Source organism: Xiphophorus maculatus, chromosome 19 (genome assembly GCF_002775205.1).
Source record: "Xiphophorus maculatus strain JP 163 A chromosome 19, X_maculatus-5.0-male, whole genome shotgun sequence".
NCBI lineage: Eukaryota > Metazoa > Chordata > Actinopteri > Cyprinodontiformes > Poeciliidae > Xiphophorus > Xiphophorus maculatus.
This window is the reverse complement of record NC_036461.1, coordinates 11,583,370-11,604,794: the sequence shown is the minus strand read 5'-3', so window position 1 is coordinate 11,604,794 and position 21,425 is coordinate 11,583,370. Positions and strand designations below refer to the sequence as shown.

General features: G+C 36.1%; 2 protein-coding genes across 3 annotated transcripts; one reads left to right on the top strand and one right to left on the bottom strand.

Moving 5' to 3' along the window:
* The first annotated feature begins 1,745 nt into the window (after window positions 1-1,745).
* LOC111612172 lies at window positions 1,746-6,307 on the top strand. Of its 2 annotated transcripts, none has more exons than XR_002754451.1 (3): window positions 1,746-1,806; window positions 4,401-4,619; window positions 5,944-6,307. XR_002754451.1 is itself a non-coding variant. In XM_023352401.1 (3 exons), exons 1-3 carry the CDS (start codon window positions 2,959-2,961, stop codon window positions 6,149-6,151), a joined length of 1,170 nt encoding a protein of 389 aa, XP_023208169.1. In that variant the 5' UTR covers window positions 2,804-2,958; the 3' UTR covers window positions 6,152-6,161. The 2 variants fall into 2 exon arrangements, 1 of the variants encoding a protein (XP_023208169.1); XM_023352401.1 differs by lacking the exon at window positions 1,746-1,806 and adding an exon at window positions 2,804-3,701 and having other exon boundaries at window positions 5,944-6,161.
* A 1,336-nt stretch (window positions 6,308-7,643) lies between these two features.
* Window positions 7,644-12,904, bottom strand: LOC111612171. The gene is made up of 12 exons (XM_023352400.1): window positions 12,815-12,904; window positions 12,222-12,358; window positions 11,538-11,844; window positions 11,154-11,236; window positions 10,970-11,022; window positions 10,356-10,398; window positions 10,147-10,220; window positions 9,831-9,932; window positions 9,406-9,716; window positions 9,072-9,250; window positions 8,620-8,789; window positions 7,644-7,863 (listed from the first exon to the last, which is right to left on the bottom strand). The coding sequence occupies exons 1-12, from the start codon at window positions 12,837-12,839 to the stop codon at window positions 7,644-7,646; spliced, it is 1,704 nt and encodes a 567-aa protein (XP_023208168.1). The 5' UTR covers window positions 12,840-12,904.
* Window positions 12,905-21,425: the final 8,521 nt, after the last annotated feature.

Below are 21,425 nucleotides of genomic sequence, written 5' to 3'. Positions count from 1 at the left end.
TAACCACAACCACAAAAGTACCACTCAGCAACATGCGAGCCTCAGGGCAGCTGCAACATGTACTTCAGGTATAATGGCTACTATGATCTCTGAGGTAGCATAATTGAAAAAAAGAACAGCTCAAGCTTTGTTGGTGGCCCAATTGCAATTCCACTTTGACCTTGCCGCCATATGACCTTGTTACATGGACTACCATCAGATCCTACCAAGAAGAGTTGTCTTCTTTCTAGAAAGTAAAACGGCAACTGCAAGGCATTGAGGAAGCATAATATATACTTTTTCCATCCCATGAAATTATTCACTTAATTATCCATCTTGCTAAGTAGTTTGTACTAAGATACAGAAGACACTTTGCAATATTTCTGACGTTATCATCTGAAAAATCTCACCAGTAAATTACATGATCTAAACATTAACCGGGAAAAAAAATTAATAGCATCTTCTATCCTCACTACTATGAAAGATTACTGCATATTATAATTGTGGTTTTAGTGTTTTCAGGACCTAAATTACAGAATGTTTCAATCAGTGAGTGGTTGCAGGCTAGCATCCAAGCATCAGATTCTGATTATCAAATCTGTCCACACATGACATCATGTATACATACAGAGTGCGGTTAGCAGTCTGCTGGCTCTCATACATCTACAGTGTCGGGGAATGCTTCTCATTATCCCCCTTACTTAAATGTCACATCCTGACTCACTCTATAATTAACATTAGGAAGGAGCTTGTAACACTGAAAATAGCACACTCCAATATGTTGGAGCTCAATTTGAAGGGAAAAGCTGTTGGCTTCTGTGCCCTAAGTCGTAGCTTGAGGAATGTCTAGTCATGATTTCTTTAGTTTTCATTGTTTGGTCTTAAAAGGACATCTTAAGACTCCATTGTGCTGAAGCCAGTGGGAAAGGTCCTACTCTGCAGTCAGTGGGAACAATAACAGTTACTGTGTTTAGTAGTCTTGGCTTGTGAAGAGGTGTTGTTTATTCTTTCTTCTGGACTAAACTGAGATCATGCTTGATAATAAATGTTTGACAATAAATGTCAATGACCTTGTCTCGGGCACCTCATTAATGAATCATTAGGAAAATAAGAGAAAACATGCCGAAAAATACAGCAAGGAGTGGTCATCTGATCGAGAAACAGGTTCTGTCTGATTACTGGAACCTGGATCATGCATAGAAAAATAACTTTCTCCATGAAATCTCATAAACTACTTTCACTTGACCAAAAATGAATTCTATATGAATTCTTACACATGTGGTGTAATGTCCTTCCAAATTGCACAAAACTACACATAATGCAGTTATGTGTGGATATAAATGTAATATCCGCTGAAGCACTTAATGTAAATTTTATATTTCTACAGAGCTGGCATAAGATGAGTGGCATTTTGTGGAAATAAAACTTTAACAAACCAATCAGAGCATGGCCTTTTTTTCCAAATGGGGCAGCCTTTGGCTTTTATAACTTAAAAATGTAAAGTAAAGTTGCTTTTTTTCCTTTGAAATTAACCACAAAACCACAATTTCCACAGGGCTGTCCTCTCAGACAGCCAGTCCCACCTCTACAGTCCCACCTGTAGAGGAAAGGATAAGATAACTGTCTGGGTTCTATGACTCATAACATCCACAACTGAAATGCCTCCCCCTTGCTTTCATTGGTGCAGCTGTAAATCGCTTTGCACATGTTTTAGTCTCATGCCGCAGCTTGTCTATGAAATGCAGTACATCAACAATGTGGCTGTGAAGAAAATGATCAACAGGGATGATTCACAACGATTCCCTGAAATTAGCAACAAACAAAACGGTGAGAAACTTTTTCCATGACAGACGGGCTATGGCAACTGTTCATTTAATAATAATTATGTAAAGTATGAGAAAACAATTTGTGGAAAAATGTACTATGTAATCTTTTACCCTCTGGCTGATGGCTTGAAGTCTAAAAACAGCAATTTATAACATTTCAAATCGTTATCTTACAGGCATCTACCTGAGTAAATTACAGATTTACACTATTCAAGACGTTGCTCTAAAGATATTGTATGTATGTTACACTGAATCAAATGCAGTCATATAGTTTATAATGCATGCTGCACATATTCATATGATAAATTATAAACACACAAATGCATAACAGGAATTGATCTTGCTTAATTTTGAGGGTTTTATCTTTTCCGGTAGCAGATGTTACATTACTTTTGACTTATTTCTATATAAAAAGCCATCAATAAAGAAACTTAGCTGACGGAAAGGAGACATAAAAAAAATGAGATAGGAAAAGTAGGAACTCTCACTGTGCACTTTCTAAGACTGTCTGAATTAACCTCTAGCAAGATTCAGGTCTTCCCTGGGGTCTCCTTCCAGAACATGCAGCGCAAACCTCCACAACTTCAAGTCATCTTGACTAGTTGCCTGAAACCATCTCAACTGATTCCTTTGATTTAGAAAACATTTGTGAAAGGCAATTCAGAAAGAATTAATTTCTAAGCATTACTTAAAAACACCACCCTGACCCCTCTGTGTGTGTTACCACAAAGAGCTATAAAAAGGGCCAAAAGTAAGGAAGAGACGCTGAAGAATGAAGCTAAATAAATTACCAAAACCACTGACGTTAAAACAATTTTTTTCACTTCATGAGGTCAAAAGCATTTTCCCCAAGCTAATATACGGTGGCCCTGAGGTGCAAAGCACAACAACATTAACGAAGCACAATTACAAATTCAAAAACACAACAACATTAACGAAAACACAACGACATTAACGAAAACACAACAACATTAACGAAAACACAACACATTAACGAAAACAGAACGACATTAACGAAAACACAACGACATTAACGAAAACACAACGGAAGAGGTATGTCCCAGTGGGAGACCTAAGAAATCGCTGATTGGACTACAGCTCGTTTTACTTTTGAACCGGAAGTTACTCTGGCTACAACGTGTTTTTTAATAACATGAATGTTCTCGGTGATCCAAACCTTACTACTGCTATTCGAGAGTCTTTTGACTCAGGACATACATATGAGGTGATACTGGACATGCTTCGGACCAACCACAAAGTGTCAGTTAGTATGCGTTCACTAAAGACTTATTTAAAAGAAGCGGGGCTACATAGGAGAGGCAACTACTCTCCACTTCGGGAAGTGAGGCGTGCCATTACGGCCGAGCTGAGAGGACCAGGGCAATTATTTGGCTATCGGACCATGTGGCAAGTTCTCAAACAAAAACACAACCTGTGTGTCAAACGTGATGTTGTAATGAGACTGCTGAGGCAGCTGAACCCTCAAGGCATCGCTCTGAGGACTCGCAGGAGATTTACAAGGCGCACCTATCACTCTATGGGGCCCAATTACATATGGCATGTAGACGGCTACGACAAACTGAAGCCATTCGGCTTGGCCATCTCAGGATGCATTGATGGATTTTCGAGAAGAATGATGTGGCTTGTTTGTGGGGCAACAAACAACAATCCTTCTGTCATTGCCCAGCATTATATAAACTGTGTCAAGAGTCTTGGAGTGATACCAATGAGACTACGAACAGACCTCGGCACAGAGAACGGGACTGTGGCAGCAATACAGTGTACCCTCCGCCATGCACATACGGATTATTATGCTGGCTCATCAAGCCACAGTTACGGATCATCCACAGGGAATCAACGCATCGAGTCATGGTGGTCTTTTTTCAGAAGAGGAAGGTGGGTACATATGTGTTTTTCAGATGTCAAGTACAGCGAAAGCTGATCACGGTCTGAAATCCGTGGAAGCATACAGTCTGAGTTTAAAAACGATTTGTAAAGTAGGTCCAAACTCTTCGTGTGAAAAACAAGGTTCTGGTGACTTTAGTAACATACAGTACACGTAAGCTCTACGTTAGTTAAGCAAATTTTGCAGGTTCTGCGGTAAGTACTACAATACATATTTGTGATATTAATTTTAATATTACACACAGGTGGGTAGAGTACTCAAAAATCGTTATGGAGTAATACACGTTACATACTTTTACTGTTTATAAATAAAGGATGAGGTGAAAGCTACTTCTAAGCTTGTAGTTTGTTTATTGTTGTCATGGCAACTCCATAGGAGGTGCCTATGGAGTTGGCAGTCACATAGCTGTCGTTTTGCCAGTTAACATGCCATATTGAATTAGTTTCAAACATTTATTTTCATAAGGCTTTATAGCAAATATTTTGTTTCCAAATTAGAATTTTTCATTGTTTGGTTACAGATGCTATACAAATTTTTAGTTTGTACTTGGAAAATTAGGATGCGATATTCCGTTTGACATAGATTTAGAGCATGCTTTCAATGTTATGGACATGGAGAAAGACAGACAATCTTTTAATCATTTTAATATGAAAAAGAACAGAACCGTTTCTAATTCAATGTATCCTCAGGTCTCAGTTTTGGATGGACTTGTTTGGAGATTTAAGAGACTCCGGAAACTTCAACGGAAGTGTTGAGCACCAGTGCTTGCTCAGATTCTGCTTCACCAGAGTTCTGCAGAAAGACCTGGATGAATGCAAAAATCTCTGGAATAACCACAGGATCCGGCCAAGCAGACTTGCATCATGTCCTGGGGGGATTCCAAACGAACTCTATCTCTTGCCTCACAGGTAATTGACATCTTCACAAATAGAAATAATGCTTGACATTACAGAATAATGCAGAAGTGTTGTTAGCACAAGTTAGGATATCTATTATCTACGTACAAGTATGTACAAGTAACCTATAGCTGTTAATGTATAGTGTATCACAAAAGTAAGTACACCCCTCACATTTCTGCAGGTATTCAAGTATATGGGATGACACCAACAAAATGACACTTTGACACAATGAAAAGTAGTCTGATTACAGCTTATATAACAGTGTAAATTTATTCTTCCCACAAAATAACTCTATGTAAAGGCATTGATGTCTAAACCACCAGCAACAAAAGTGAGTACACCCCTAAGAGGTCCCTAAGAGTACTCACCAAACGCCGCACACTACATCAAATTAGTCTGCATGGCTGTCACCCCAGAAGGAAACCTCTTCTTAAGTCTGTACACAAGACAGCCCGCAAACAGTTTGCTGAAGACATATCAACAAAGGACATGGATTATTGGAACCAGGTCTTATGGTCTGATGAGACCAAAATTAATTTGTTTGGTTCAGATGGTCTCCAGCATGTGTGGCAGCTGTCAGGTGAGGAGTACAAAGAGAAGTGTGTGATGCCTACAGTCAAGCATGGTGGTGGGAATGCCATGGTCTCGGGCTGCAGGAGTGTAGCAGGTGTTGGGGAGTTACATTTCATGAACCCGAATATGTACTGTGAAATACTGAAGCAGAGCATGATCCCTTCCCTCTGGAAACTGGGTCACAGAGCAGCGTTCCAGCATGATAAAGCCCCCAAACACACCTCTAAGACGACCACTGCTTTACTGAAGAGGCTGAGGGTGAAGGTGATGGACTTGCCAAGCATGTCTCCAGACCTAAACCCAATAAAACATCTTTGACATGTCCTCCAAGCCCAGGAGAGTTAAGGCAGTTTTGGTAAATAATGGTGGCCACACAAAATATTGACACTATAGAAATCTTCACTAAGGGGTGTACTCACATTAGTTGCCATTAGTTTAGACATTAATGGCTGTATATAGTTAGTTTGCGGGAAGAATAAATTTACATTCTTATATAAGCTGCACTCAGACTACTTTTCATTGTGTCAAAGTGTCATTTTGTCAGTGTTATCCCATGAAAATATATACTTAAATATCTGCAGAAATTTGAGGGGTGTACTCACTTTGTGATACACTGTATAAGCTGTCACTGATAGTGCTCACTTATACTGTGTCATATAGCCAGCAAAACCCCCCAAAAAACAGACAATTACAAGTACTTGTACTAAATATATAAAATATCTGTCACAATTCTATTACTAATTATATTCTGACTTTGCAGATATGGTTCAAGAGATTGTGGATTTCCTGTTGAGGACAGTGATCTGGATGTTTTCCCAGAAGCAAGTCAGGTGACAGAGTTGTGTGGTGATAAAGACATCGAGGAATACCTACAGCAAGTCATGCAACAACATGGACAACAGCAGTCACAAAACTGGGAGTCAGCTATGGAACTGTATTTATTCCTCAAACACATAGCAAGGCTGTAGACACAAACAACCTGAATAAATTTTTTTTTATATTTTGTGTCCTGTTCATTTTACTCAAATGAAAACTCATTGTTAAGGTAAGAACATATAACATAAAATATTATCTATTTTTAGATATTTTCATATGATAGCAAAATCATATGAAAATCATATGAAATCATGCTGAAAACTGAATAAACTGCCACTTTAGAAGGATAGCCCTTCTAAAGTGGCAGTTTATTCATAGTTATCAGCTCATGAAGTCAACAATCCCTTTGGGCAAATTCTGTTATTTGAGACTGGTGTATGTCTGGTTTAGGCTCACGATATGGGCATTTGTCAAAGCTCTACAATATAAAATTTTGTATCATTTTAAAAGGGAATACACTCAGCTTTCATTTAAGCCAAGCTTCGAATCTGACCACAGCTTGTTAAACAGAAATAACACAAACTCTTTTTGCCTTACCAAGAAACATTGTTTTTAGTCCAGTGGTATCCAGGGACATCAGGGACACAAGAGTTGACAACTGAAATACTCAGACTAAGAAATCTGGAAATGTATACCATATACTGTTTTTTAGATTAGTCCACCATTATGTAATCCATAATAACCACATAAAAACATGACTGCATGGTAGTATAGATTTGGTACATTTCAGGATTTCTTAGTCTGAGTATTTCAGTTGTCAACTCTTGTGTCCCTAGATACCATTGGATTACAAACAATGTTTTTGGTTAGGCGAAAAGGATTCATGTTATTTTGTTTTAACAAGCTCTGGTGACCTGAGTTGGTCAGATTCAAAACTTGGCTTAAATGAAAGCCGAGTGTATCCCCTTTTAAGATAATACAAAAAAACTATATTATGGACATATTAGAAATGCCCGGACCGTGAACCTAAACCAGACATACACCACTCTAAAAAAAAATACAGAATTTGCCCTAACGGATTGTTGACTTCATGAGCTGATGTCCCTTTCAAAGCTATCACTTTGAAAAGGACATCATATTATCTAATCTTTTCAGAAATTATGGCAAGGCTTTGCCACCCAGAAATGGAGAACAACATGGACCCTGTATTCACATTCACAAAATTAGCTGAATGCCAACAGCATTAGAACAAGACTGCCAAGAAATCTCTTCTTTCAGTTTCAGTAGCATCCGAATCCCGGAGCATTTTGTATTCCAAAGTCCATGTTAGCCCTAAAAGCAGCGTAAGATTCCAAAAGTGGCAGTTTCAGTGTATTTGCACAGGTGTTTGCAACAGGAAAGGGTGAATCACTCAAAAACTCAAGATGTGGGGATGGCATCATGCCTGCTGGTGGAATCGCTGTCAGACCTGTAGCAAACATCAGGACTTCCTCTAGACATACAGCAGTGTTTTTCTCTGAAAAATTAAAAACAATGTAGTTAATAGATAATGCATTGCACAAATGATTTATTTTTATGTATGCTTTCCTCCTAATAAAACAAAGGAAAAAAAACAATTTTAGAATAAAACACAATCCGTCCTTACTAACCTTCACAATCAAGCAAATAATCTGCCCAGAAGACGATAGTTTTGCCCTCCTTTTGCCGCCTATTGGTTCCTACTGGGCTGAGATCTGGTTTGAACATGGTCTCCAAGTCTGAAGCAGTCAGGGCCTTGGCAGAGAAACATAGGACTGGGGACAGGACACTGGAATGCTGTTGCAGTGCAGCGAAAAACCCCAGACTTGCCAGTCCATCTTTGAATCTGTTAAGGATAAAAACATACGCACTGCACTTTATTCATAGCATAGATATGAAGTATTCTAAGTCCTGTGTAAATGTGAACCACACTGTAGTACAATATGTCTAAAAAGAAAAGAAAATTAAATATACAAAGTAAAGCTAACCTTTCACAGTGCTCAAAAATCATCATTAAAAGTACAAATTTATCATTTCAAACTTTAAAAAAAAATGTTTTCACTGTGCAAAAAAAACAAAATTGTGTCATGCAACAGTATATTTTTAGAAATCACACTGAAAAATTATTCATGTGCCATACCTATGATTAATCTGACAGTGATTAAAAAAAAATATATATATATATATATATTTATGATGACAAAAGAAGATTATACCTATTGTACATAAAATTCTGAATGGATGATAAAAATGGTGAAACTCAGAATTTGGAAAGTATTGCTCAATATATTACAACATTTCACATAATTTTTCAGAAGGACACACAAAGAGGTTAACAACCAAAGATAAAAAACAAAATCAATTAAGGAAAGAAGCTTGTTAAATTTGATATCTGATCAAGTAATTTCATATCTATAATTTGATCACAATTTTTTATAACCAATTAGTTTTTCATAGTAAATTACAACGTCATGATATCAGTGGCAGGTGTGAACAACTGGAAATATGTCATTGATCTTGAGTATTGAGCATCGAACTTTAGAATAGTTTTAAAATCTTTATAACATAATATAATATTAATAGCTCACTGTTTAGTAATTACCGTTGAATGGCACTGTGGTTTCTGTCAAGGATGTACCATCTGAGATACTCCTCTACAAAAGCTTTCTTCTCAGAAATCTTCACACTTCTGAAGCAACCAGCAGTTTGGAACATCCCGCTGTTTTGAAAAATTATATTTAGCAGAGATTCATCTGATTCAGCTTCCAGGACCTATAAAACAAGCAGTTTATTATAAGAAGAAGTACAGAACTATCAATTAGACAACTTCTTCGTTATGAATACAAAAATAGCATAAACATTTTGTGCATTTGTGATTTCACATTTCTTGAGATAGGCTGAAATCAGGCCTTTCAAAACAAAAAGATTTGTCAAGCTTTGAGAAAACGAAATTACTATTTTGTTATAATAATTTCCTAATCTTAATCTGAACGTGAAAATAATCTCCAGTTGGCATACAATAAATCTATTTCCTAAACCTAGGTCATTTCCTACCTGCTTTAGAACTTTCCCTATCTCCTCATCTTGAACATCTTCAACAGTGGCGCCGAAACTTGGATTCCCTATCATGTAGTTGACCAGGTTCTTTGAGAGAAAATGTGGTGCCGGTCCCCCATGTACAATCGATACAGCAATCATCTTTCCTGCTAAAAAATACTCATCTTCCCTGGCAGCTGTTGTACAGAGCAAATTATTACTGTGGGTAATTAAATCTTAGATCTGCTTATGACAGACACATAAGCACATGTTTCTGCAAATTTTTATTTTAGAAGTACTACCACTTCACTAACTAAGGTTAGTTAGGTTCACTAACCCAAAAATGACTCACCTCTCGAATTGCACCCAACGTAACGAGCTTCTGGGGGTCCATCAAAGATAGGACGATTTCTCAGAATGGCCATAAGAAGCGTGAGAAACTCACGCCTCGGGCCACCTGTGTCCAACCCTTCCTCCAAACAGCCAGCATCATCGTTAAATTTGATGAACATGTCGTTCTTGTCGGAGTATGTGCTCCTCTGAAAGCCCCGAACAGCTCCATCCCACACATCAGTACGACATATGTTGAACCGGCTGACTTTCTTGTGGTCAATATTCTTGGCCAGTTCTGCAATAATATCATGTGGCTGCACGTTTGTTTGTCTAGAAAAAAATAAACTTATTTTAAAACAGTTGATTGATCACACTTAGCATTATGTAATTACGTTCAGGACCAGGATGCAGATTAATTTAATACAAAATATTAAAATTACTAACAAATGTTCTTCTGGGGACAGGTCCTGCTTTTTGTCTTCTGTAAAATATTCAATCTCATCATCATCATCAATAACAATGGGCTCAAAGAGAGTGGTGTAGTCTCTGGAGAAAAAACATGCACAATATAGATGAGGTAAAAAAAAAAAAAAAGCATAAAGGTGTACTTCCAACTTTCCTTCACAAAACATTCAATTTATGTCAGAAATTACATATACAACATCCAAAGTACATAAATTTACAATAGATGTATCAGTATTACTTTGTCATGATGACACTACAAACACACTTCTTTTTTATGACAGAAGCCCCTACACACCTGTAACAGGAGCTCTGGACAGTGAGACATTGACTGGTGCCTGGATTGTTGCCATTGTTATCCAAGTCCATAACCTGAAAACAGAGAAAAGACCAGAGTAAAACTTAATGATTGACTAACCTGCAGTTATTTTAATATTTAAATATTTTACTTAAAGGTTTGAGATAAAAATCTGTGGATTGTTGTGTGAGACAATAAAAAGTTTGTACCTGTTGTACTTCATTTGCAAGTACGAGATCCCCAACACCATTCCTTAGAGGACAATGAAAAAACATATTAATGGGTATTTTGAGCATATGCTGTCAAGGTATAAATTATGGGATCACCCAGTTTTCTTCAATGTCTCAATCATTTTATTGCACTGTAACTCCTCTGTCCGTCATCTGACTAAAACAGACATAACTTAAAACATGGAATGCCTAAAAGCAGTTTTGGCAGTACAATGCCATCTTTATAGAAGCAAAGGGATTTTACTCATTATCGCAAAAAACATGCAAAACTATTTGACAAAAGTTATTTACTGAAACTCTTGTGAACCTTTTTGTTATATTTATCTAAACAACTGTATACTTGTAAAATGTATAAGACATTGAAGAAAGCAAGGGTAGTGTAATAATTATTTCCACGCCAGTATATTCAATATTTAAAAACAAACATCCTGAAAAAAAATACAAATACTTCCCAGGACATGTTCCCATAACCACATAATTTAAAAATATCCACATTCAACATGTCACCAGTACATACTGTATGAAAATTCACTGAAGGCTATAATACTTTTGATACACACCATGCTATGGCATGTACCTAAAATATAACTTACTCTGTTTCTGCCACATTTTGCAAAGGACTGCTTTCATCCATAGGTTCCCATGGCTGAAGAAAATGAAACACAATTTCACATAAAAACATCGGCATAGTCCTATGAAGCTTAGGTAAAATGCTCTTGTTGTGGTCACTCAACCAAATAAAAACAAAAGACCAAATACATTTTAAGTTGTACTTACCAGTGTATCAGCAAGATCAAACTCGGAGTTTTTTCTAATAATAACCTCTGGGTCGGAATCGGACGAGTCTGACAATTTTCCAACTGATAAACAAGGAAAAAAAGACAAAACAAGCCAATTTAACTTCTACTAAGTGATAGTACCGTGTTCGGTCAACTATATTACATTGTATCTGGAAGCATAAACACAGCACTGGTAAAAACTAATAACTGAGTGTCTAGCTATCAAGTTTCCAGGAAGTAAGTTTACATTTAGGAGCCAATCTACGTATACTTTTTACTTGATTGGTTCATGCCACCAATGCTTAATTGCACAGTTTTAAAATGTACATGTATTGAAGTTAGTGCAATGTGCCAAACAATACACACAAACAGCTGAGCTTACCTTCTTCAAAGTCCCTTTTCAAGCAGAGGAAAAGAGAGATCCTTTGGTATGACTTGCCAATTTCAGCCTTATAAGCTGCGAGAGTAAACGGTGTTTGTGTCCCAGGGATATTAATAACCTCTGTCCCATCTGGGTACAGAAGGAAGAAAGGTCCATCTTTTATATCTTTGTTGAAGTCCTTCATTTTTTTAGCAGCAAGACTGAGCAGAGGTGTGGCAGAGACATCTGGATCTGTTGCAAGCAAAATGGTTTTTCCACGCTGTGGCTTTAGACCATTCTTGTGAATGGTCATCAAGCCAATATTTATCTGAAAACAAAAAAAAAATTATGCGGAAGACTGAGCAATGTTTTGTTTTAGAGAATAGTCTGTTGTTTTCTTTTTGTTTTTGTTTTTAATTCCTCCTGTATTATGTTACAATAACATCCAAATAGATCCATTAACTATTATCAGTCATTTTCAAGCTTTTACTTTTGAACTGATGCAAACAAAACAATGATTGGAAAATTATTATGCAATAATTAATCAGTAGATGATTTACTGTTTTGACTTATCATTAACTGACAGTTTGCTGTTACTGTTAAACAATTATTCTGTATAGTTTTGCTACCTGGAACTTTCTTTAAGCAAGTCTATTATGGTACTTAAAAGCTGCTTGTTTTTGGTCGGAACAAAACCGGACCTACCCGAACTTTCTTTTTTTCCTTTTGCTTTAACCCCTTTTTCCCAAGAGAATACTTTTGTCGCTCCTCATTTTTCTTTTTTCTGTATTCAAGGAAGGTGCTGAGGGCTGGTGCAGGGCAGGATGGAACAGGCTGTTGTGCTAGAAGTAAAGAAAAAATGTTGCACATCACATTCATGCAAACAGACGATATGTATTACGAACGACACAAATTACTTAAGGCTGTAACGGACCTTAACGGACCACAGCCTTAAGCAGTGCCTAAGGCTGTAACGGACCTTACTATTTTTAATTTAATTTAATTGGTTTATTTGGTAGGGACAGACACACAGCGACATAGACAAACTGAACAAAACAGCAGTCTCATGTTTACGTCATAGTGCAATAGCAACAGCTAATTCGCAGCACTTGTTCCTAGATGGGCTTTTTCTATATATGGCTAATACCATGCTGCTGTATTATATCGAGTTTGTGTACTTTTAACTGCATTTACAATGAACAACTAAATAACAGTGGACACGGTCTGGAGACCACTAACGTTAGCAAGTTGCTACATCCATAAGAAACATAAATATTTCTTTATGCTTATTAACTTACTTGAACATTGTGGAGTATCTTCCATAAATATTTCCTGAAGTTGAAGCCTCTTGCCACAATTGCTGCAGAAGTTTGGTGACGGCTCAACCAGCTCTTTCCCGCAGTTTGGGCAAAACATTGTGACGGTATGCCCGCTTCTCATTAAAACGAAGCACACCAGAGTAACTTCCGGTTCAAAAGTAAAACGAGCTGTAGTCCAATCAGCGATTTCTTAGGTCTCCCACTGGGACATACCTCTTCCGTTGTGTTTTCGTTAATGTGTTGTGCTTTCGTTAATGTTGTTGTGTTTTCGTTAATGTTGTTGTGTTTTCGTTAATGTTGTTGTGTTTTCGTTAATGTGTTGTGTTTTCGTTAATGTTGTTATGTTTTCGTTAATGTTGTTGTGTTTTCGTTAATGTTGTTGTGTTTTCGTTAATGTGTTGTGTTTTCGTTAATGTTGTTATGTTTTCGTTAATGTGTTGTGTTTTCGTTAATGTTGTTGTGCTTTGCACCTCAGGGCCACCGTACTAATATCCTGCTTCTGGAAGAAAATAACTATCATATTTACTGTAGTAGTTAATCTTGTTAATACGAGATAACAATTTGCTGTTGTTAAAAACTTAAATATTTGAAGTCATAATATACTGTATATGACTTAAATATATGGCATAAATAGAAGTTTTATTCTCTCTATATATATGCCTAATATTTGGGCCTAAATGCATATCAAACTATACTTTTTTCCCCCTGAACTTATTGCAAAATTTGGATTATGTTAAATGTGTGCCTACTAAAGATGAGCTATTTGTGTTTTTTTGTATTGGACAGCACAGTCAGTACTGTCCTATGTAAATTTCATTTTCTAATTTTGAAGCAAAGATCTTTGAGTTCAAGAAAATAAAGTATACTGCATTATGTCATTTAACACAAAAAATAACTATCAACATGACCACTTGATCTATTTAATCAGTTTTGATTCAATAAATTATTTGTTCCTTTATTGCAATATGTCCTTGGGTGTACAATGTGTAATAAGTGCTCCCATCTTTGTTAAATTTTCCAACTAAACTTATTTATATAAGTTCACAATGGTGGTATTGAGACATTAGTGTTCTTGGTAGTTAGAGCAGAACAGCTAAAATTAATACTTTTTCTGTCCTCTGGATTTTATTTAAAGATAATCAAGATTTTACTTAAACACTGGAGCTTACAATAAGTTCCAAATTAATTAATTGAAAGAACATGACTAAAATGACTAAATATACCAGTTTGAAAACACAATGTTCCTACAAAAGAAACTATAATGAAAAAGAAACTAATTAGACAATAAACAACACAGCTAAGTATATCGAATTTTATATTATGCCAGCCATCTTCTCCCTCTTTTTCAGAGACTAAAATCTACTTGATTATAAAGTTATGCTCCAGCGACTGTGTCTCTGTAAACAACTTCTAGTTAGAATGCAAAGCTTTACATTTCCATAATGTTTAGTAAAGCCTGCTGCTTTGAACTCTAAGCTGAAAGAGCAAAACTGCATGACAGATTCTTGCAATTTTTCTAACTGTTGCCACATGTCCAAGCAAACATCACAAAAACATCTAGTAGCCGAAAAACCTAACAAGCACAAGTTTATGCCTTGCGGTTAGTCATAAGATTCATAAATGAAATGACGATACAGTCCCGTGTAGCTGCCAGGAGTGATATTCTGTTTGGACATTTTCATATGTATGCATATTTTGAGCTGTGCTCAGTTTCTGTATTTTATGTTTATGATACAGCAGTTACAAAGGACATCAATGGCAGCAGGTATATTTTAGTCCTCATAAGTTAATTAGTTTTAGTGATTTCCCTTTACACTTTCAGTTTTGAGTAAGTTTCACTTCTAACAGAACCAGCTCACCTCACACTGCTTTTTCGGTAATTTAGCAACTCTTTAAAACAAAACAGAACTTTAAACTAGAGATGCACAATTTCCATCTTCTAAACACGCTTATCCATACAGGGTCACAAGGGGAGCGCTGGTACCTTTCTCCATCTATAGATAGATGACTGCTGTGGGCAGACAGGGCACACAATAAGTGGGGTGTGCCCTGGACTTTTTCAGTATATTGTATTGGTTCAATGGGTAAAACTTTATGTCCATCTTTTTATTCATACATTTTTTTTAAATGAGATGATTTCCTACTATAACTTATCTGTCAGGTACTTTTTCTGAACTAGAAAACATGCATGATAACAAAACACTAATGTAGGAACACTAATGACAAAAACCAACAGTAAAAAGGGTGTAAGACCATAAAGACCCAAACCAGCTAAGTGTCCGTAGAGATCTTTGTGTAAAGTCATAAAGCCCTACAAGGTAGAAATGAATATTAGGTCTGTCCTGTGTCTTGACACATCTGTGAACTGAAATTAAAAATGAGAACACTGGAGCTTCTGTTGACTGCATCGGTGCAGATGGCAGAGGATTACTTCTCAGCCATCATCTCATGTGTGAACAGAAGATGCTCTGATGATATCTTGACACGTACTGCAGAACACTTGCTTAGGTAAGGAGTTCATGTTTTGACAGACACAAGAGGAAGTCAAGTAAAATTAGGCAGGTGGTTTGAATCTGGTGGACATTCAGCGTACATTGAAAGCACATCACATTGCAAAACATATTGTCTCCCTCAATCAAATGGTTATCATTTGTCGTTCTTGTGTGAGAAAATAAATTGTGTTTGACAAGCTGCAGAGTAACAGTGATAAATCAGCAGGGGGAATACATACTTTAGAGTTCAAGGAGGGATGGTGTTGGAGAGGCTGAGCAGTCAGATCACAGTATGTTTGCGAGGAACTTCTCACTTACACACTCATAACTTATTTCTTTACCAACTTTGAGGCGAAGAGATTAAGCAAAATTATTGATCTCAGTTAAACTACAAATACAACTGTGCATAAATATAAATATAACTGTATAACAATGTGCAGGGCACAACTATGTGAAATCCAAGAATTTGTGAAGTAAAATTAAACTAAGACCATGTGTCACTGCTAATTTGTAGAGCCTTCTTACTGCCTTCAGGTGTTAGCAGTATTGTGGGTCCACAGCGGCCTGACTGTCACTGACCTCCTTCTCTCTCTGGTCAGGTTAAGCCTCTGGCTGTTTTTACAGCTAACTGGACACAGGCTTTCTACAAAGACCTGTTGGTAGAGGGTAAAAGTCTACTTGGAACATGTCCATTTAAGGGAAGATGGGAGATATCAGCTTTTGCCAGAAGGGTAAGTGGAAACACATGCACTTGACAGGAAGAAGCCTGTGAGCTGGACCAAAAGAAACTGAAGCAGCTACTGCATCTAATCCTACTTTATCAAATCAACAATTTGCATTCCTAAAATTTTACTATTAAATCAAAGCACATGTGACGTCCTGAGTCCATCCTCTGCACTCACAAATCATTTTTTTTCCATATCTGACCATTTTTCTTGTTTACTTTGCTTAAATATTTTTACAGATCCCTGCATAATTTCTCTACTCCTTGCTAAAAGGTGTTTATATTCACAGCACTTCTCATAACTAAAACCATAAAAATGTAGCAGGAACATGGAGGTTGTCTGATTTCAACATGACATCACCTAGCAGACACTGTACACCATGTTAACAACAGCTGTAACTACTATTAATAGTCATCATGGCTCTGAGAATTATAGAAAAAGTTTGAGCTGCAGAAACAATTATCACTTATTTTTTTATCCATAGTTTATCAACATGACTGAGATGATGAGGTAATAATACCTTAAAGCATTATTCTGGCTGTCTACTACTACATGTGAGAAACATACTGAGTAGGATTCAAATGAACAACATTCCTCCACAGATCAATACATTCTGGAACCATCTTTTGTTGGTTCTACAATCTGCAAGTGTTTTGGGATGTGTTCAAACTAGCTCTGCACATCTAAATATTTAATCTTTGCAAATTTTTGTAAAGAAATGACCCACTTGCAGACAAACTGGATGGTTTAGTAATTTTTTACTGTGATTTGACAGATCAATATGTTTTGGTCTAAATTATTTCCTTTTTCTATCTCTCCATGTTTTATTCTCATCTTGCGAAAAGCCCTTCTTTCAAATATTTGGTGTACAGCCCAACATGCCTAGTGGCAAATTTTAAATGGAACAACCCCCCCCTTTTTCTTAAAAAAAAGCAAATTTTCATGAGTTTATGAATAGTAATTGTCTTGTGAATATATCCTTCCAGGTGACTATGGATCTCTGCAGATTTCCAGTTAATGTTCAGTTTAGGTAGACATGTTTATTTTGGGATTACATTATTTGTGTAGAAAAAAAAAGCTAAAGAGGGCATCCTCTTGTGGAACTTAAAAGGTGGCATAAAAACACAATTTGGTCCCTTGTGTTTTCCACAGTTAAAATGAGCTTTCAGTTAACCAGATTGCATATTGGTGCAGGGACACTCTTAAACCATGCAGGACACTGCCTCCCAAAAACCCAAAGGATTGCCCACCACAGTTGTAAAACAAAAAGAGATCAGCATAACAGTCCAATTTTAAGATACTTGCACTGGCTACCTGTTGCTCAAAGAATAGAATTTAAAATTTCATTAATTATTTATAAAGAACTCATTAATAAAAGCCCAGACTACATTTCTGATCTTTTGATCTGATAAAGCACTGAGACCAGGAAGATGGTGTGAATCAAATTTACTCATCATTCCAAGAGTTAGAAGTAAACACAGCGAACCAATGTTCAGCTTTTATCCACCAAAATTCTGGAATAAGCTTCCTGTTCACTGTAAGAGTGCTTCCACCTGAGTTAATTTAAAACAAGGTCAAAAACCTTTTTATGTGCTATGGCCTAGTCTTAAAAATATTATGTTTATTTATTTATTTACTAACCTGATTTACCCTTTGTTAATCTCAGCTTTTCTCAGATTTTAACCAGCGGGTCAAATTGACCCGCTGATTAAAATCATGATAAATGAGTCATGCAAAGAGTATTTATGTTTCCCTCCACTTCTACTGAGTGTTACTCAGTGTGGGTGGAGTTTACCCACGGGAATAGAAAAGGTTTATCAACTTTAAAACAGGTCAATTTGACCCGAAACATAACAGGAGGGTTAAATTGAATCTGAATAATTTTCTGTTTGACGTCTTTTTTTTTTATTAGATGTTTTTAACCTCCTAGTACAAGCACTTTGAATTGTCGTTGGCTGAAAGGGGCTATATAAATAAAGTTGAGTTGCCTTTGAGTCCCTGTACTTATTAAATTCCTTTTCCTTACTTTCATTTACTCAGAAACGACACAATAAAACTAAAGCTTTGCTATTCTGGTCCAGAATTTAACAGTGGTCATGTTGTTATAAGTTAAATAAGCCAACCCTTTAATTTATTTGGACTGTACTTCTGGTGTAATGCATTTGAATTTGGAAGATGGAAATTTTAAGGTCCAAGTCATAAAATTCAAACTGGGACAACCCTCAAGGTTTGGATTCCCACCTTCCTTGCCACCTTGGAATCTAACATGACTGAGTTCTGTGTGTGAGTGGTGAGAGCTGCCATAACAAACAATTTATTTGCACTTCTCTTCATTTGTATTTCATGGAACCATTCGGACACATACAGTTATCCAATAACATCTGAGGAGAAAATCAGTCTGGCTTTAATTCAAATTGTAGAACTGCAGCAGCAGCCATATTGACTTTATTAATGATTTGGAGAAGATTGTATAGTCCTGCAATCTCCGGCCGAGCTTTCAAAAGCTTTTGATGATCTTGATCATAACCTGCTGGAAAATCAAGGATATTGTTTTGGGTGAGAGAGTTTAAAGCCGGTGCAGATTCCTGTCAGAAAAAAAAAAAAAAAAACCTTTGAGATGAAGGTAAATCCGGTTTTAGAGAACTTTGAAAAGAGCTGCCCAAAGCTAAATTTCAGGTCGCGTTTTATTTTTCATACTTAATAACATTTGTGATATTACTGTATGTTTGAAGTACTTTTAGGGCACTATTGACAGCATTCTTTATTATTGTATATTCAGTTAAACTGTTAGAGGCATCACTGTAGCTTAACTGTTACATTGGTTCATGTGATTAAATATTGTTGCTAATTTTACTAAATTGCATTTTAAATACCTACACTTATATCAATTATATGCAGTCAAATTAATAACCTCTCCTTTATTTGGAACCTGCTTAATAGCAAAATCACAAATACGTTTGGGAACTACAGGCTTAATATGTAGCTAGAGAGAAATAGAAAGCACTCTTTCTACATCTCTAATTGTCTTTAAGAGGTAGAGTCACTGCACAGTCTGTCCAGGAAGAACAATCTGTACTTTCAGCTAATTTGTGCATGTGCTAAAAGAAATATTTCCAGGGAAGGTGTTTTTCTCTTTTTCTTTTCGTACTTTATTGTAATTGTAAACATAGTGTATGATTAAAAAAAAAAAAAAAAAAAAAAGAAATAAAGGTAAAAATAGCTTAATCTCATTCTGCTGGGCTGCAGAATGAGATTAAGCTAAATCGTACAGAGATTAAGAGATTAAGAATCAACTCGCACATGTAAGACTTGATTCTTGTAATTTTTTGACTTTATTCCCGTAATTGGTTGATTTTTATTTTCTTAGCGTGGCCTTTAAACTCTTAAGGCCTTTAAACTCTGTTTGAGTTTGATAAAACTAAATAATCAAACAGGAGAAAAGATAGAGTAATAAATTAGTGTTTCTCATACATGCATTTTTTTTTACTGAATTGTATTATTTGAATTAAATTATGACAATTGTTTTTCATGAAGAGACTTACAACATTGCCTAGGAAAATAGGTCATATTGTAAGAAGTTGTGTTTTAATTGATATAAATAAATATGTTACACTTTATTTCTGCACATTGTAAGAACAGTCCAGAAGAATTTCTTCAGTCAATGCTCAAATAAGCAAACATTGTGAATCATACTTCCGAAACAGATCGTGCAATGTGATCAAATTTTATGAGTTACTGGTTCTACTTGTTTTCTACAAGTAGTGAGGTTATAAATGAGTGAGACTGATAATTAAAAAGAGTGGGAAATATATACACATCGATCACAAATAAAAACAGAAACCACATAAGTTAATGCAGGTGACTGATTAGATTAATCTACTCTGACTTCAAAGATTTATTATGTGTGTGTGGGGGGGGGGGGACGCATGAATGCTGAGTTGTGGTGGAAAAGATTGAAAGAAGAAACAAAAAAAGTTAAGAAAGCACATGAACGGAAACGTGAACGCTAATCAACTCAAAGGAGGTTAAAGGGCTATGCAAGTATGCTCAAACCTTATTATTCAACTCCACTCACAAGACCAGCACCTTAAAATGAACTGTCAAGAACTGTTGTCAGAAATACATGGACAGAGCCTCCAGCTCTGCCAAGAGCACATATTGATGTTTCCCCTCCTTCTTGCTCTTTGTATTTGGGACATGCAGGAAAAATCCCAGGTTGAAGAGAGTAAAACACCAATCTGAACCCTATAAATTTTTTGCAGGGTGTAGTTAAATGTGGGTATTTCAGTCAAATGTATTTGTGATGGTTGAAAGACTCAACTGAACAATAAAAGGACCCACAAGCCCTCACATAAAAGTGCATGGTAGAAATCCAGATAAATAATGTTTACTGTCCCAAAATACTTCTAAAAGATTATAAAAGCTCTACAGATACTGTAGAGTCAGTGGCACAAATATATTGTTTAAAATATTTAAAATAGTTCATTGTGTTTGGTAACGTTTTAAAATCACAATGGAAAGCATCTAAAATATTTTTCTCACCAGACAAAGGCTAGTTAGTGAGATTAACTAATTTCACAAGGTTTTTGAAAGAAAAAGGTGGTTCAGAACAGCCCAAAATAAAAATAAGAACTGTGTTCTCCAGAACAGTTTACTATTCAAAGGCTGGACCACTGCATGTTTAAGATTTAAAAGTATTACAGAATACAAGACAAAGCCACAAAAGGCCTACAAAAAAACTCTTTAGAAAATTGTGAAGTATTGTCAATGGGAACCTAAAGGTTTGAAATGACCAACAACCTGTAAGAACAGAGTCACAGACTCCATCAGTGAGACTAGCTGCGTTCACATTACAAGTGTGCGCACAGTTTTGCCTTAAAAAAATAACTAACAAATTTCACAATTGTGGTGTTTCTGTTAAATTAGAAATGAAATGCTTGAAATCACACATGAACATTTTTTATGAACTGTGTGATGCTGTGGGAGCTCAGGTGGAGCTCACTCAACATTGTCCAAAAAAACCCCCAACAAAACAAAACAAAACAAATCATCATCCTCCAACCACTTCCTGTCATCTTCTTTATTCTTTTCGCCATTTGTAGCATTCCACTGTTGAACATGTGACTCATGTGATGTGAAGAAAGTGTTTTAGTATGGCTGAAAAACTACCCCATCCCAGCGAAATAAAAAAAATTATATATATTTTTTTTTTCATTGCCGTGTTTTCATTAAACAAATTTATTTTGGTGATTTCAAATTGCAAAATTTTACAGCTAGTGGAAACAAATTACTGTATTACAATTTACAGTGTAGTAAACTGTAACACTGCAGTTTAGAACCAAGCAAAGACCACCATTTAATATGTTAAACCAT